Here is an 18,781-nt window from a genome sequence, read left to right as displayed (position 1 = left end):
CATTTCCATGTCAAAATTAATTTAATAGAGAAGCAAATGATTGAAAAACAGCAATTTGGTGCGGTTTATTTCCTTCAACAGGAATGCGACTTTCTCCCCTCTAAATACTTGGCATTAATCCGTCTCAACGCCACTGACAAACAAGACAGCTAGTTTCAGTAATGAACGAATGCCTACATTCCCAACAAGTTATCATTCAATTGCTCCGACAGTTTTGGGCTACTGAATATTGGCATAATAGCCATCGTCCAGCTTGACCGGGTTCCTCCAATGAGTCTCTGGAACATTATTTTAAGCAGAGCCGCGGCTAGTTTAAAGCAAGACGAGTGATGTAGGGGCGCTAGCCAGATTTAAAACAATAAGATGGAGCAGGTAGTGAAAAACAGTTGATCTGAAGTAAAAGTTCAATTATATAAATTGAATAGGCATGTGAAGAACTAACAATTATGCCTATTATACTGTATAAGCTTCGTGGCTAACTGATCTAATTTCTCCACATCACTAGTGCAATCAAATCTTAAAGACATATTCAAGTTTTGACGTAATGGTAACTTTGATTATAATCCTTTCAATTACTTATCAACTGATGTATTTTTCTTCCAACTAACTAGAAATCTCAGTTTGTGGTTAAGAGAAAGATCAGCATTCTTTTCTTGCCACTTTTTTGGTTCTCTGCAACACAAACTACTTCCCAGTTTACTCTTGGATGTCTGGCCAATTTCAACCAACCAATAAGAAATGCACAAGAATGGCCAATTGTTTTCTCCCCCTTCCTGTGTGAAAGCACCTGCCTCCACTCAGCACCTCATCAAGAGCAGAGACAAGGGTGTAAGATATCTGTATGGGGAAATTGCTGCCGTCCTGTACGAGAATTGTTGTATTTTAAATCAACTAGTTTGAGAAGATGGAGTTCTAAATCATCATTCTTCTTGCGGCAAGCTAGATTCACAGGCTGGGAGAGTGTTTCAGCAGTAAGGACAAGGAGGTCCTAAAACAGATTGTATGCGATGCTGAAAATCTAACCAAGTTAGTAGCACATCAAAATGCATGAAAGTGCTTCATTGCCTACATGCTTGAATTCATCTAGCAACTCCTGACTAAACTATAGGAGAAAGCAAAATACCTGCTGCTTTCCAATAGGCAGTTCTTTTTCAAATAAAACCAGCCTAAGTGAGGAGCAGCAGTGATGGATCTGTATGTGTGGAGGGCATTTTTCAAAAAAGCAGGAATTAACATAACAGGTTGCCCATTACCCTTCCATTCTGCCACAAATCTGTATGCAATTAATGGTCTGCCAAAGATGCACCTGGGGCATATTGGCCATTAAGAATATTAATAGAACAGATATCTTCCTTTCTAAGCATTTCAGTCAACATAACAGTGGACGATATTCCTTTACTATTCTTACTCCTTATATCCTGTGTACTTTTCCATGGATTGCCACCTTGCCATGGTGGAAAGGCTCGAGTGTTCTGTTAATCCTGAGAGTGATGCCATCTTAAACTCCTGGCAGAGTCACCCATGACGGTAAGGTTGGAGGGGAGGAACCAGACAAAGCGCAATCCAAAACAAGGCCTCAACGGCAGATCAAGCAGAAGATACTCGTGCGATATCAATGGTGTAATGGAGGATGAAGGTTAAGGAAGAGGAAGGAAGATCCCCAGTCATCGAGGTTTCCTTGCCACTGAAACTGGACCTATCTTCTGTTAAGTCCTTTAGCAACCCGCCCAAGCGCAAGATCCAGTCTCTCCTTCCATCAAGATCAATGAAAAAGCCCTCCTAAATGTGGAGCATTTCCCCTACCTGGGGAGCCACCTCTCATCTGAGGTTGACATTGATGCAGTGATCCAACATTGTATCCAATCCGCCAGCATGGCCCACGGACACTCAAGGTTGAGAGCCTTTGACGGCTGCAACATCCATGCTGATCCTAGATCCTCGTGTACATGACAGTCATCTTCCCAACTCTTCTATACAGCTCAGAAATTTGGACTGCGTACAGGCACCATCTCAAGGCCTTGGAGACGGATGCCTCACAACAGTTGGGAGGACAGACATACTAACATCAGTGTCCTTGAAGGTGCCAAGAGCATCAGCATCGGTGCCATGTTCATCCGAAACCACATCTGAGGATGCAACTTTCCTGACTGCAAAAAAGCAAATCTTGGCCCAGGTCAAGGGAGGGGCCCGAACAACAGGAGAACATAGGAAGCGCTTTGAATACACCCTGGAAGCTCACCTCAAGAAATGCAACATAGATGTCAATGCCTGGGAGACCCTTCTCAAAAGAAACTACTTGGAGGAACCTCCTGTTTGAAAGGACACAATTCTTCAAGGATATCTGACAAGAGGTCCAGAAAAGGAGCCCGAGAAGGGAATGCCAGTGGCCTAAAGCCAAGGACCAATTCTACCTCCCAGAAATACCTGCCAAGTGTGCGGTCGAAGATGCGGCTCCAGGATCAGCACAACAGCCACGCACAAACCCACGACCAGTGACATGGAATTTCTTAGGTGGACAATCATACTCATTAGCAAGTGATTGCCGAAGAAGATCCTGTGTAAAGGCAAAAATGGTTCGCTTGCTTACTGATACAAACAGGTTTGTGAATGGGCAGAAATATTTCCTGTAAAGATGAATTGCTTTCCTGAAAATAACTCTATAAAACCCCAAAGTGTGTTTAACAACAGTGAAAGGTTTCAGGTAACGGAGATGGTTGAGTGCATCCTACTTTGAGAGATGTTTGAGTTATGAAGTGACTTGAGTGGATTTTCGAACTGCCCAAGCAGGTACTTGAGAGCACAGCAACAGAAAATTGATCAACGTCAACTTGAAGAACAGCACATAGAAGGAATCAGGTAGGTAACAGTGTAATTCCTGATAAAAGCAGCTAAACATTTAGTATATGAAATTCATTCACTAAAAGATATAGATGGATACTGCAACTGTCGACAGCAGACAGTTAAATTCATAATGGCACAAACTGTTGACTTGATGAACAATATGGCTGTTTTTCACTGGAACATTAGGTCAGACAATCCACTTTTTGGAAATTCTACCTTTTGTGGCAATATATTGACAGATTTTCCAAAGGGATTTCTGAACAGTCAAATGTTACTGGCTGCGAGTTGTTCACGGATTATTTAGTAACCATAATGAAATCAGCAGGAGGGGAAGGCTGCTTCCTGGTAAACACATTTTAATCAGGCTACTTGTCTGAATAAAGTAATACTGGATGCCCTACCTAAAGTAAACAGATTAAGCTTCATGGAGCTTATGTTTATGCTCAAGGGAGATGTTAATAAAGTTCCTGGAGGTTATCAAGTAATGAGGATAACATCCTGAAAAATAAAGGGACAATGGTCCTTTGCATGACAGTGCTTCACAAAGGGTCTCTTTTATCCATCACGTTATAAAACCATAACATATGTGGTCTAGATGATTTGGAACATATGCTTCACAGAAACCAATTCAATCAGTGAGTAAGACTTGTACAGAAAGGGAGGGCAGCCTTGATGGCAAGAAGCTGTTTCAACTACAAGTGCAATGTAGAAATTGGTACTCAGTATTTCAGAACTGACCTCAATAACAAGCATAGGTAGAGATCTACAGGTCTCAATTTCAAGATGTTGTACACAGAGGTGACAGTGCTGGCAAGAGTCACTGAATATGAAATTCCTTGAACAAGTCTCAATCTGAGAAAGGGTGTTCAATATTGAGAAAGCTAAACCAGTTGCAACCCGACTGTGCCTAATGATAACTCAGACAAATCAAGATGTCCACCAAACCTTTTTATAAGGTGTTTAAGATCCATTATAATCCTCTGATGGGATAGCACTTTCAAAGTCAATTGATTTTATTGGTAACTCTCTATAGACATCAATCAAGTTGGATTTTCTTTTTGGTTATACATCCACATTGAATCTTGGATTTCGGATTTGTAATTAACAGACCTCAATTAAGATTCTCAAGGAAGCAACTGTACTTTGCAGTACATCAGTGGTAACCAAGCGTCAAATGCAACATTGAAACACACAGGGACTAAATCTCGATGTACAGGTAAAGAGAATAAAGGATCAACAACCTGAACTAAAATAGATGAAAGGCAGAAAATAAGAGCTAGAAATATCATATACATGAAATACTGTATTAGAAATCCATTAGAAAAAAATGGATTAAACAAAAAATTTGATGCAAATTAAATTTAAACATTGCAGCAGTAAGGACATAGAAATTTCATTCCAGATCACGTCCTGGTCATTATTCACCCCTTAATCAACAACACTGAAAACAAATTATGTGTTTATCACATTATTCTTTGGGGAATTTTGCTGTGTGCCAGTTCCTGCCCCGTTTCCTATGCTACAATGACTATATTTTAAAGGTACATCCTTGCCTGAAGAGAGTTTTGGAATGTCCTGAGATGTGAAAGTTGCTTTTAAATGCAAGTCTTTCATTTTTTCTTTACCGTTTGACTGTTGGGTTGTTTCTCCAATTTGCAAATTAGTGGTTTATTACCAAGGAAAGCAGATAGACAATACAACTGAAGCAGCTATGAACATTTATGCAATAATGTTACACTAAATTATGAATTCAAAGTGGCAAGATTATGGTGCCATATGTAAAACGTAGACAGATTCTTCAAATTGTGAGATAATGCCCTAATTTCAAACTGTGGCCACAATGCATTAATCCTGCCCTGGTCTCTTTGCAGTTATTGAAATGGTTGACCACACCATCCTCCCCCGACATCTCTCACCTGATGACCAGCTCAATGGGATTACCCTCATTGGTTCCACCCTTAATCCACAGATCATAGCAGGGTCTTGAATATGGATTCTGTTCCCACCACCGACAAAGACCCATCCGTGATCCTTTTCTCCTGTTTCTGTAGCAAGGTCATTCACAAATATGAACAGTTTCCAAATGTACATGGATGACACCTATCACTACCCTCTGCCCCTGTGTGCTGAGACTGCTTGTCCAATTTGCAGTCTTCAGTATGTCAGAATTTCCTTGTTATAGATTGGGAAGGTCAAAGGCATCGTCTTCCGGCATCTACGGGGTCTTTACCCGTGCCACTGATTTAATCTCTAGTAACTAACTTAGACAGAATCAGACTGATTCCAAGCTCCAACGTCCTATTCAACCCACAAATTCTAACTCTATATTCTCTCCATGACAAAGGACGGCTTTCACTTCGACCCATTTGCCCAACCTTACTGACTTTTGGCCAGCCATTCAAACTTCAAATTTGCATCGTTGTGTTTAAACCATCCCTGATCCTCGCTCCAGGCCTGTAACTTCCACCAGCAGCACCATGATTTGCATAAAATAGCCTGTTGATGTGTAATTCTGAAAGCAACTGCCACTGTTACGCTAATCATATTTCTAAATAGATATATGAAAACTTTCCGTTGTCAAAAAGTACTGCTGGAGCTGGGCAAGACTAGTCTCAGCTTGATATAACAACCCAGTAGCTATTTATGTATTTCTTTTCATAATGGCAGTTAAGCATTGTAAAGGATTTTTTTGCACAAAATACTTATGGGCATTTGAATATGAAATTAAGCTACATAAATGCAAGCATTTACTTTTAGCTGCATGTCCAAATAACACGAGAACTTTTTATGAAAAATAAACAACATAAAAGATCTTTTGATTATTTCATTAGTCAGTGAGCTTCACATGATTAGCTTTCGTGTGCCTAAATGTGAGAGCAGGCATGGCAAAACAGATTAATTTTTACATTACATTTCCTAAAAGTTTCCCAAGATGCAACTATGCAAGGTTTTGTTCAGGTTTCAATTTTTGCATAAAATATAAGAAAAACTGATCAGCATGCTTGACAGGCTATTTGATTCTTGGAAAGCGTAATATGCCTTGGATCTGAATAAATTTCTTTATGTTGGTCAGTGGATTAAGAACTGGCAGCATTTCCGTAGGCAGAAACTTGTTATTAATTCTTGTAGATCTCCATGAAGATTACTCGTGATGTCCTGTAGGGATCAGTGTCAGAGCAGTTGCTTTGCTATCATAGAATCCCTGCAGTGCAGGAGGCGGCCATTCGGCCCATAGAGTCTGCACCGACCACAATCCCACCCAGGCCTTATTCCCGTAACCCCACATATTTACCCCGCTAATCCCCCTAACACTAGGGTCAATTTAGCATGGCCAATCAATCTAACCCGCACATCTTTGGACCGTGGGAAGAAGCCTGAGCACCTGGAGGAAACACACGCAGACACGGGGGGAATATGCAAATTCCACCAAGACGGTGACCGAGGCCAGGATTGAACCCAGGTCCCTGGCACTGTGAGGTAGCAGTGCTAACCTCTGTGTCGCTTTCTTCAGTAATGGGCTGAAGGTAAGTGTTGGGGAAATGGTCCACAAATTTGAGGACAATATAAAGATTCTTGCAAGAGTGAGGATTGTGGGCACAAATATACAGCTACAAATGGATCCTGATGAGATGACCAATGGGCATTGTGTGAATGGTATTTAATTTGGTTAAATATAGTGTCACACATGTGGGTAGGACCAACACCAAATATACTTACAACATTCAGGGTACAACACTGAAGTCTGTTATGAAAGAAAGATCCGTGTTATGGTATATAATTCTCTCAAGGTTTACAATGGTGTGGTGATAGCTAAAGCAAATAGGGTGTTACGTTGCTTGGTCAGGACAATTTTATACACAAAATAAAACACACCAATTTGTCCTCTACAGGGCTTTGGGTAGCCAGGTCTTAGATTGTGGCCACTTCTGGCTCCCTCTCATGATGGGTGTAATAGATACATTGGAAAAGGATCAAAGAGGGGTCAGAAGAATGATTCCCATTTTCAAACTTCCTTACCGAGACAAGTTTAGAGATGTATTGGCGCATCGGTGACTTGTTCAAGGTATTTAAGTAATAGAAACAAGACATTCTTCAGTGACAGATCATTTCAATCGAATAGGTTTGGGAGGTTCAGGGTCATGCCTATGTTACACAAGGGTAGAACTAAGTTAGATGTATCTGAAAGTTATTTTTCCCCCATGGGCTAGTTAGTTAAGAAACTAAATTGCTGGCTCACATGGTGATTTGCTAGACATTTTCAAAAGAGGGCTGAAGCTGTTTCTGGTTGCGACAGACGTCACAGAACACAAATGCCAGGTGGAATCCCAAGTATTATGAATCAGGGCAAATATTGTCTCCTGGATTGGCCTTGATCATTAAGTCGGTCAAAGAACTAAATGTTTCCTCCTAAATTGATCTTACTTTTTAAAGTCTGTTTTGTTTTGCCTCTCCAGCTGATTAATTTGTTGCTGGTGTCAGGGTAGGGGTGTTGTTGTTGTTCAATATGATGCTCAAGGAGGAATCATAACTGTTTGAGTAAGGCTGGGTGGACCAGTTGGTCTTTACCGGTCAATCATTTTGTATGTTCACACAGAACTGTTGAGGCATCAAGGAACTTTAGATACATGGCTCTGTTCCTTATTTAGTTGTTGTCATCACTGACTGCAAATGTAACTCACTTGTATTTCCCAATGTTTGATTTTGATTTACAGCGAAATTCAGATACATGGAAAAAATCAGGTGAAGTGTTCCATTTTAAGTAAACAAACCTTTGACATTGTATGTAAAACATATTTAGTAAAGCGTACTTACTGCAATATAATATACTTTGGCCTTTTCCACCAACTGCCAGTTTTCCTTCTGGTCCAGATGTCTCTCCTTTTTGTAGCAATTTGCTGCTGCCAGATTAGCGACAAGAGACCTAAAATAGCCAAATGAGGTTAGTTGGCTCATTACTTGTCATACTTTAGATAGAAAAAAGTATTTCAAAACACGTTATCCTTTTTACAGAACATGCAATATTCAGTAACTTCAGCAGAATTTTATTTAACTGATGTGTAACAATCTAAAGTTGTTTACCGATTTACAGTGATTAGTTCTGCCGGAAGATGTTAAAGTAACAGCTTTTACAGGATACTCAGTGGTGCACTGGTTGAAAGGGCAAGGGATTCCTCAGGATTCCCACTGAAAAGGATGGGGGAGGCGGAACGCATTATTAATAAAGCACTATAGAAAAAATCTCAGAGAACTCGGAAAATCTTCGAATTTGCATAAGGTCAGTCTGCGTCCAAGATAAAAGTTCTGTTGTGTGTATAAATGTACTGGTGGAAACTGGTTGGAATGTTTGGACTATTCTAATTTACTCAATTTATAAGTTTGTATACTTTCAGTAAGTTGCGATTTACTACCTCCTTCTCAGCGTATTAACTTACCCTGCGAAATGGTTCCAGTCGCTAGTGCTTTGTACAAGTACCCAGGCAATGAATGACAGCAGGTTATATTGACTATGGGGAGCAACAGTATTCAGTTCCATTACTAACCAACTGGTTTCTATTTATGTGAACTTTCTACCATGGTCACAGACAGTGATTAGGACTAGCAATATTGACTGATATTTTCCCTTCCGAATATCAGGACAAGAAAGCTAATAGTGTGCATCTGCTGCTGCTCTAGCTGAGGTGAACTACCTCAACACAGACTAGAGATGAAATATGGAATATTTATAATTAGTATTACTTAGTGCACATCCAATGCTATGCTTAGTCACAGCCATCAAAGAAGCTTCAAACAATTTTCTTTTCATTCTGCGAATTATTTCAATAATTTCTCTAAATGTTCGTTTTTCTCAGAAACCCCCTTCATCTCAGTGGAAGTATTCTGGATTAATTAAAAATTTCTTGAAAAGCATTTTGTCAGACACGAAGAATATTGAAAACCTAATTTATACGTAGAACTCAAATTATATGTAATTTCACAAACATTTAGTAAAAACTTTCAATACTTACTTAAGGAAAGATAACGTGTCGATTGCTTAAATACCACATCAATTTAATAATATACCACACTTAATCGAGATAATGTGCACAGACCAGCAGCATTAGGCCAACATTTTAGGCTATGTTTACAGCCAAAACTATTTCCACCGCTATGAGAGAGAAAAATTCTACTGCACAAGATTAGCAGCGGCATTGTAATCCTTCATTTTCACTTTCATTGTACTCTCAACAGCAAGTAAAGCTGGGAGGATAGCAATTGGCAAATATCTTCTTCGAGATAGCTAAAATAAGACTCACCTATTCTGCCAGTTGCATCCCTTCCTGGTTCCAAACAATAAATTACCACTCCAAGTTATTTTTAGACTCTTTCTCCCTAATGAGTAGGACATGTGGCTTTTCCAATCAAATTTTCTTTTAAACATTTGTATTCAAAATTTTTCCTATGATAAAAACCATGAATTATGCAAATGTTTCTTTTGTACTGTATACATAAGCTAGCATTTAGATGAGTTCCATCATGAAACAAAAGCCAGTTAACCACCAAAGTTATTGGGTAATTTTATGGGTACATTAGTGGATAGGTAGAGATGGAAAAAGACGGATACGAGGAAAAAAGTGTACGCATAGGGTTAGTTGCTGACTTACTCTAACCAACGGCTCAAATCAAAAATGTGATAACAACTGCTATAATTAGCTTCCAGGTTCTCAGGCTTTGTGGAGCAAATAGATCCAGTCTTGATTTTAACTCCTGCTGTCTGACAGAAGTCAGACAGGACATTTGAACGGAGGGCAGTCACAACCTCACCAATCTCATTGCTACCTTGCCACACCCTAATGTTAACTTGCAGTGGTCCTTTAACACCCAACTCCAATATGTTGAAGGTTTGATACGAACAGTGATGTTCACCCCAGCAGGTCTGACCTGCCGGGAGTTGGAATGTGGACCAAGACATCCAGGCAGATGTTTTATACTTCAATCTAGAAGAGCTCTGGGCTTTGCATTAAAGGGTTTCCCTTGCCCTGCTATGCACACACCAATCGTCTCCAGAATTGCCCCTGTTCTACTGAGAGTGGGGACTATTCCCATCCACCGATCAGGAAGTTAAAGGTGAGGTTTCTGGCTGGGTTAGTGTAGCACTCTGGGAATTGGATAAACATTTGAAGCAGGAAAAAGATACAGGGCTATGAAGAGATAGAATGAGTGTAGAATGAGTTTTGGATTGTGTTATCAAAGAATCAGAAGAAACACAATGTGCGGTATTTTCCGGCTACATTCTCCCCATGGGCGGAAAATCCCGCCCGAGGTCAATGGACCTTTGCGTGGTCAGTGTTCTGCCTGCTACAATTCCCGTGGCAGGCAGGACGGGGAAATTCCGGCCAATGGGTCAAACTGCCTCCAACTGCACAATAAACTTTGTGATTCTTAGAGAATGAGCTAACAAATAACAGCCAAAATAATCCAAGAGGTTAGGAGATCAAGAATTTGATTCAATTATTAAAGTGACTGAATACAAAATCACATCTTTAATTGTTTTATCAGTTGCTACTCCAACAAGGAATGAAACAGTTCTTGAACTGGTCCTCCATAATGAAACAGAGCAGATAGGTAACCTAAAAAACAAATGTGCATTTGTGAAACAGGGACCACAACATAATTTGGTTCAGAGCATGATTGGACAAAAAAAGAAATCAGTGAAATCAACAAAGAAAATTTTGTTCAGACAATAGTAGACCAACAATGAGAAATACTTAAAATATAGTGAGCATACATCAAATACATTCCAAAACCTTAGAGGGAGAAATGCAACTCCCCTGTCAAAAAAAGGACAGGGATAAACTCGGAAATTATATCCTAATTAATCTTCTATTACAGTCTTGTAACAAAGATTGAGGTTACAATGAACTGATCAATGAAGTGGGCACGGATCTCTAAAATGCTGGCTATATTTGACTAATAATCATAGAATTCTTTGAAGCAACACAGAGGGGATAAATCAAGGAAATAAGCAGAAAAACAGTTTTGACATTTTGTGATACTGAGCCATAGAAGGAGAAATCAGGAAAAATGACCAAAACCTTGATAATGAGTTAAGTTTTTAGGAGTATCTTAAAACAGGAGAGGTAGAGAAACAGAGACGTTTAGACAGGGAATTCCAAAGCTGAGGACCAAGGTAGCTGAAATCACAGCCACATCAAAGACTTAGAGCAAAGACAATGTGGTACAATGAACTAAAGAGAATTTGGCCACATGTATAGATCGTTGGAGGGCAGAAAGCAAAGGGAAATTTCTTGGGCTGGAAATATGTTACGTCTGTTGCTTTGTTTTGTGTTGGGGCTGTTGTTATTTCTACATACTTAATGAAATAAGATGAGATTAATGGAATATCAAAATTTAATGATCATACCAAATTAGGGGCAAAGTAAATTGTCATGGGGAGAATGAAATATTGCATGGAAAGAAAGTTTAATGTACAAAAAATTATATGTTTTGGAAGGAAAATCAAGGATGCAACCTTAAACGGTAAGATGTGAAATGTACTCGAGGAGAAGGGCCTTAATGCATGGACATGACTAACTAAAAGTTGCACATATAGTTGAGGCCATTAAAAAGTGTACTGGAATCCATGGTATTGAGTCTGAAGCATGCTACAGCAAAATCCCATCTTAAATAGCCTATTTTAGGAAGGATAGAAAAGCAACATAGATTATCAGCGATGTTACCAGAAAGTGAGAGATCTGAAGAAAAACTTCAGAATGTTGGCTCTTTTGCACTGGAGTACAAAAGGCTGAGGTATGATTTGATAAATCAAGATTTTTGTAAAATCCATTAATTATGTGGTGTAGAGGAGGCCACTGGGCCAGTTTAGTTGAAGAGCTGTACTAGAGTCTAGCTTGCATTTGCTTTATTTAATAAAAACCAGTATTCTAACCTTAAACTAAGTTTCTTGAAAGGAGTCGCTGACCTGTTGTCACCGGTGATGCAGGCAGCACAAGTGCCCGTTGGCTGTTCATTTTGTTCATAGTAATGGGCATCAACATGGGCTTCTTCAGCTTTCTTCTTCAAAATTTCACCAAATTTATCCTTTCCAATGCACCCAAAGAAAGTTGCTACCTTATGAGGTTGCTGAATCATCCACTGTAATTAAAAAAAGGGAACGTTGTCTAAATTGTATTTGGAAATTTAAAATAAAAAAGCTGATTCAAGACATTCTGTAAACACACTATCATTCCCAAAGCTCTTTCGTTGTCCAGCTCAGTTGGACTACCACTTGCTTCCTCCACTCTTACCTTACTGTAGTCAAAGTATTAACAGTTTCTCTTCCCAGTCCTGCACCACTGCCTTCAGAGTCCTCCAAGATTCCATCTTTTGCCCACCCCTCACCTGCATGCTACCTTTTCATCCGAAGATATGAGGTCAGCTTTCACATGAATGCTGTGGACTCTCAGTTCTATCTTGTCCGCAATCTGCTCTACTGTTGCTGTCTGACTACTTGCCTGAGATTCTGACTTGGTGTAGCCCAATTTCCTTCAGTTCAAAGATGGGAAGAGAAGGTCATCATTTCCAGACCTACCACAAATTCTATACCATTACCACTCCTTCCAATCACGGTCATCTCAATTCAAACCAGGCTGCTTGAAACCTCGATGTCCTATTCAATACTAGGGTGAGTTTCCAATTATTAAAGAATCCTGGCACTTGGCCATGGTTTGGCGAATAATCACCAAGGATCTGCCAAGGAATTGCATAATTTGCTACATTCTCAGCTCGTGTTGCTGAAACCTTCTTCTGTCACTTACTATTCTAATGCTGTCCTGGCCAGCCTACTATTTCAGTCCCTCTACCTTATAGAAAATTCCGCTGCCCATATCCAATCCCACCACACTGGTGCCTGGTCCCAAAACATCTCAATTTTAATACACTCATACTCTTCTTTAAATCCTGTCATGACATTCCACCTCACCATCTCCACAACATTCCTCACCCCCCCCCCCCCCCCCCCCCCACTTTTTTTCCGAGACTTTAGCCATTTTTGTATCAATTGGCATTGTTTCTTCAACTGTCTCGTTACATGCTCTGGAATTTCTTTGCCTTTCACCTTCCCATCCTCCTTTATAATACTTCTTGAATCCCAAATCTTCATCTTTTCTTTCGGCCACCTTTCCCAAAAATCCTCCTTATTGGCTTGACATTCATTTTTGCCTTATGCTTCTGTGAAGTTCTTTGTGATTTTCTTTGTTAAAGGTCACATTAAAATGCATGTAGCAGTTGAATACAGCAAAAAGTACTGGCTGTCACAAGAGTCAGGGTTATTAACTACCCTTTTTATAAGACCTGATCAATGCTAAAACTAACGAAATACAATAAAAAGCCAATATATTCTCAAGTATCTTGATAACTTTTACATTCCTCCAAAATTCTACTTTTCTTACCAAAGACTATTAAATCGTAAAACAGCTCTAAATCATTTTATATCTTGAACCATGAACAACCCAACTATTTTCCATGCCCCACACTTGGAGTTCAAGACCTTTGTGCTTGTTTGAGGCGAGAATAGCCAATTATTAAAATCTTCCAGATAAACTATAGTTGGATATTCAAACAGAACCAGTGGTCTGAATTCATTTTGACAGCCTTTCCAAAGACACCAAGTACCTTGCAAAGCAAATGCAGAGGTAAAAAACTTACTGGCAACTCTAACTTTGACTTATCCCAATGGGGCAAAGTTCACTGCTGGTGTCCTTGCAATAAATGGTTGCACACTGACTCAAGAGTGTACAGATTGCTTGCCTTCAGTCTTTGCCAAGCAGGTATTCCCAGACTTGCAGATACAGTTCATGGCTCTGACAGATGCAGACAGTACAATGCTGTATCAATTGATCACCCTAACATCTTTTATTCTGTACCACATCAGTCACAAAATATTGCTTGTCTCTCTTTAGGAACAAATCCCATCATTAATTTTAACTTGATTTGCCATCCAACATGGAGCACTGTAGTTTGTTGTTGGATAACTTGCAGTGAAAGTTGGTACTGCGAGCACCGTCTTTCATAGCCCCTTTCCATAATGACTTTCTTGATCTTCCATACTCTTGTAAATGCTTCAATTATTTTTGTTTCTACATAAATATTCGCTTTCTGTCCTAATACCAAAAATACAAATGATCACAAAAGCAATGAAAAAACAACGAAAAATAATCAGTCATAAAAATCTTTATTCCTTTGCAAACTCCTTTTTGTTTTCAGTGCTTTAACCACAGGAAACTGTACTGAGGCTTCTGAGCATCATATATAAAGATAAAGCTTTTACACTACAAAACTTCCCAGCCCTCGTACACACATTCCACACCAGCAGGACTGTGACAATATTGTTGAAAAGGCTACATTCGTTTGCAAGAAACTTGCCAAATATTCAGAGTTATGAAATCATTTGGCTCTACTTAATACTTTCACGTTCTGATGCCAAGCAAAGAATAAAGGACAAAAAAAGTTCTTAAAAACACTGTAGGAAAAAAGGGATTTAAAAAAAAAATCTACAGGCTAAAAGGCTTCTATACCTTTAAGAATCATTTTGTTTATGGGGCATTTTGCCCATTTGACAGATGGAAAATTGCATCTGGGTCCATTAACATCTATTATTATAGTAAAATGAAGCTTTTGTACTTTGAGATTTCCCAGCTGCTGCAGACACATTCTAGAGGTAATAAAGTGTAAATATGACAGGACAGAGGGTAGTCATAAAAGTGGGTTCTCAAATTTAACACTACTTTTTTTGAAAACCTGACATTTGAGTGTATTCTAGTTGCCAAAGAAGAGTCTAGGGTCCAGGAATTCAGCCATGCTGCAGAACATTAACAGCCCACATGCAGATGGGGGTTCTGAACAGCTCAACACAATGCAGGTGGTGCTATGATAAGAGCCTACAAAGGTTAGTGCTTCAATTACCAGTTAAGAGATTGGATTGGATTGTAGGATTCGAGAGGAAGAATAGAAGGGCCTCAGAGACCATGATTGGGGTTCGGTAGAGGATTGTACAGAAAGATCACAGACCTCTGGGGTAGGACTGGAGAAGTGGGGTAAAGCGTGAAGGGGCTAGGAGGTTGAGTGCAGCAGCGAGTGTGCCAAGTACTGGTGCTGTCCACCTCAGGGCAAATCAAATTTGCAGTAGGGGCCAGAAGCAAGCATTAGAATCCTTATTTGCACTTTAAAATTGACTGACAACTGCTTCAGATGTGAGCAGAAAAACATTCCTTGTTTGTCCTTTACCAAGATGGCACCCAGCACAACTTGTGACAGAAGCATGCTTGTGCACTGGACACCATTTTGGATCTTAAACAACATATACAGCGCCCAAACAACCCATCCCAATTTTGCATCCAAGGACTAACATTTTTATTTGTAGTGGGAAGGACAAGATAGTGGTAATTTCTCTTTTACATTATAAACTGAAATAAGACTTCAATCGAACTATTATAAAAGTCTTGAACGTTTCAATTTAAAAGAACATTGAAGAATTTGGTGGAATACAGTAACCTTCCATTTGTCTTTTACTTCAGGATGCCCAGAACGATAACAGACGAAAACGTCAAACAATCACAAATTAGTCTGAAAGATATTCTCTAAAGCACCAGATTCAATCACATCAGACACAATTGATCACTTTGTGTAATATGAGATTCAAACATTTTTGTATAAATGAGCTTCTTTTCCCAATTTTGGTGCTTCCTGCCCTCATTACCTATTCTCTAATAATTTTCTTTACTTCACTGCCCTCCTGAAAGCCTGGCTTTTGAAGGAGTTATTTGTTAGATAAACATATGAGGCAATTTATATCCCGGATTCCATAAATGACAATTGTATTTGTTTTTGGTGGTGTTTGTTAAGGGGGAAATGATGGCCAAGACTAGAATTCTCAACACTTCTTGAAAGAGTAAGTTCTTTTAAATTCACTTTAAGTCCAAGAAGGGGCAGGTCAGATCCTGGTTTAACGTGACGGCTGAGAAGGCCCTCAGTACTGCACTGAAGTGTCAGCCTAAAGTTTGTGCTCAAGTCTTAAAATAAAGTTTGAAGCCAGAACTTACTAACTGAACCAAGTTGACCCTGATTTCGAAAATTAGGCAAGCAATAATTTTTGCCAATTTCTTCATAGGACAATGGGTTACTAAGACAAAGGGAATGCAAACTACTAATTAGGCCAACCATATTGTTGGAAAAAATGACACGTCTGCAACAAAGTCATGTCCATCTGATGGACCATCAAGAACTAGCTCTACGTAAAAAGTGAGTTGGCATTTCTTAACCATAAACATGGCCGAAATTTGACAACAAAAACTTAATTTTTAATTTATCCTTTCACGGGATGTAGGTGGTGCTGGCTGGACCAGCATGTATTTCCCATCCCCAATTGCCTTTGAGAATGTGGTGGTAGTCACCGCCTTGAACTGCTGAATTCCATTTGCTGTAGGTATACCAGGAGAACTGTCAGGAAGGGAGTTCCAGGATTTTGACCCAGCAACAGTAAACGAAGGGTGATACAGTTCCAAGTCAGGATGGGCTGCCATGTGTGGCTTGGAGGAGAACTTCCAGGTGGGGGCGTTCCCATGCATCTGCTACCCTTGTCCTTCTATGTGGTAGAGGTCAAGGGTTCAGAAGGTATTGTCCGTGGAGCCTTGGTGAGGTTCTGCAGTGCATTTTGTAAACGTTACACACTGACGCCACTGTGCACAGATTCTCTCTTGTTAGAAATGGTCATTGCCTAGTGCCTGAAACTTGCCAAAGCATTACAGATTTTTGGAAAAACAAATACAAAAGGAGATTTTTAAAGGTGGGAACACCTGTAAGCCACATTTCATCCCGACTTGGAACTAGAATGCTGTTCGTTCATTGCTACTGAATTAAAGTTTTGGAATTCTTCCTATCATCATCTCGGGTGTACCTGCACCAGTTCAAGAGAGTGGCTCACCACCACCTTCTAAAGGACACTGTGGGATGAACAACAAATGCTGTCCTTCCCTGCAGTACCCACGTGTCATGAAAGAATAAGAAAAAGGTGCAAGATGGATCTTGGTCTTACCATGAAGATGAAGTTTTGTTTACAAAATCATCAACAAAATTAAAACAGATATTTAGGCTGTTGTAAAAGATCTTCAGTGATTTTTTTTGTTAATCAGTGTGATGGAAATCAAAAACAAGCATAGATTTTTAAAGAAGCTGAAGGAAAGGATAAGCTGTTTTCAAATACAACATCTGGACGACATCTACCATCACTGCAATTTCATGCATAGTTAGTAATGGTGCAGATATGTGCTCCTCTCCATAAGGGTTGCACATATGGCTGATAATCTGGAATTAGCTCCTTTTGAGCAGCATTATGATCCACAACTGTTTCAATTTGTATGGTATCTTGAACAGGTCTGTTCTGATGGCTGCCTGCCATCTATGCCTCCTGTTTCATTAGAGCAACGCATTATCTATGGATTCATACCAGATCGCTCTCAGCACAGAGAATGAGTGAGAGATTCAATTACACAGCAGCCAATGGTGATTAATTTCCATATTGTCCTAAGTATTCCAGAATAAATTTGCAGATCTAGAAAGCTCAATTCTTAAGAAAATCATTTATCAATTAAAAAAACATATTATTTAGATATCCGTAATTGCATAAATTAATTCTATATTGCATAAATGGAACAATAATCAACAAAACTAACCAGAAATATAGTATTACTGGAATTATAACTTTACAAATGACATTGGACAAATATAATTCTTGCTTCCCAACACCAATGTACACTGAATAAACAGCACAGAATCAGCACACTTAACCCAACTAGTTTGATCCTTTAGAATCTACTTTGTTACTTGTGCTCTGCTGATGGGCAGGAATCTTTGAAATATTTGTATTTTCATTGATGTAGCTTATGGCTAGACATTGTGTAAGTACACATTCACATTCAAATCAACTTTAATTCAACAAATCTTCCACACAAGGCAGACTTCATTTGGCTGCTTTTATAAGATCATAAAGAATAGGGGGAAGAGGAAATCGGTCCACTGAGCTTGCTCCGCCATTCAATAAAATCATGGTTGATCTCCTCAGAGATGGTAATAATCATGCACTTGAAGGGATCTCCACACTGGAGAATTTTAAATGGAGTCAGAGGAGTTATAGGTGTGCAAAACTTTAAATATTAGAGAAGATAGATATTATGATCCAAACAGTGGTAATTGCCACGCAAACCAAATCTCAAAGGGAAACTTGGCAAGCTTACCACAACTCTTTGCTTTTTATATTTCAACCACGAAAGTGGATAAATTCCAATAAACATTTGTGGGAATTTTAAATATTAGAGCATTAACCAAAGAAAAATAGACACTTTGCTGGGGTTGGTTGGAAAACTGCCTCACTTTGCCTTTTCACAGTTCTTTTCCCAATGCACAGCAGCACTCGAGGAGGTCTTACCTGGCCACTTCCAACACAGTTCTCACAAGTAGTCTTTTATCTTTTTCATCACAGTTCCACTGTCCTTTTGCTTCTTTGAAACTTATCTTTCCCAGAATATGAAAATCGTTCACATTCTTTTAATTGCCCGAACTTTCGGGTCAAATTAAAGTAAATAATCTTGCCTTATTTGGTTATGACCTCTCCCAAGTTGTAAACCCTTTTACTTCCCTTTGAAATTTAACAACTAAAAATCCAAATTCACTTTTATCTTCAGATGCAAATTGCTACCTATGGCTTATCTGCTTGCAGGAACTTCAATTTGCCCATATTTACATGTCTTTCACACCTACACATCTTTGATGTCATAAGCCTTGCAGTCCCAACTGTCTTCAGTATACTTAAATTAGTTACACTCAGGCAAACATGCCTACTTCAGAGAATAACACAATAAACCCCAAAATATGAAAAATAATAGTCTTTCTTCACGTAGAGAGCAAACAG

At 39.3% G+C, this 18,781-nt stretch overlaps 1 protein-coding gene across 7 annotated transcripts in view; it reads right to left on the bottom strand.

The window, feature by feature from the left end:
- LOC144480265 (adenosine kinase-like) overlaps window positions 1–18,781 on the bottom strand; it is a 245,312-nt gene that overhangs the window by 88,047 nt on the left and 138,484 nt on the right. For 4 of the 7 annotated variants that reach the window (XM_078199584.1, XM_078199589.1, XM_078199587.1 and 1 more), the window contains exons 5-6: window positions 11,768–11,973; window positions 7,654–7,762 (exon numbers count right to left, since the gene is read on the bottom strand). In XM_078199584.1, coding sequence (XP_078055710.1) covers window positions 7,654–7,762; window positions 11,768–11,973 — 315 coding nt within the window. The remainder of the gene's footprint in view (window positions 1–7,653; window positions 7,763–11,767; window positions 11,974–18,781) is intronic. The other 3 variants (XM_078199586.1, XM_078199590.1, XM_078199588.1) reach the window with 1 other exon arrangement.

The sequence above is a fragment of the Mustelus asterias genome, chromosome 28 (assembly GCF_964213995.1).
Source record: "Mustelus asterias chromosome 28, sMusAst1.hap1.1, whole genome shotgun sequence".
NCBI classification, from domain to species: Eukaryota; Metazoa; Chordata; class Chondrichthyes; order Carcharhiniformes; family Triakidae; genus Mustelus; species Mustelus asterias.
This window is presented reverse-complemented; position numbering and strand designations above follow the sequence as displayed.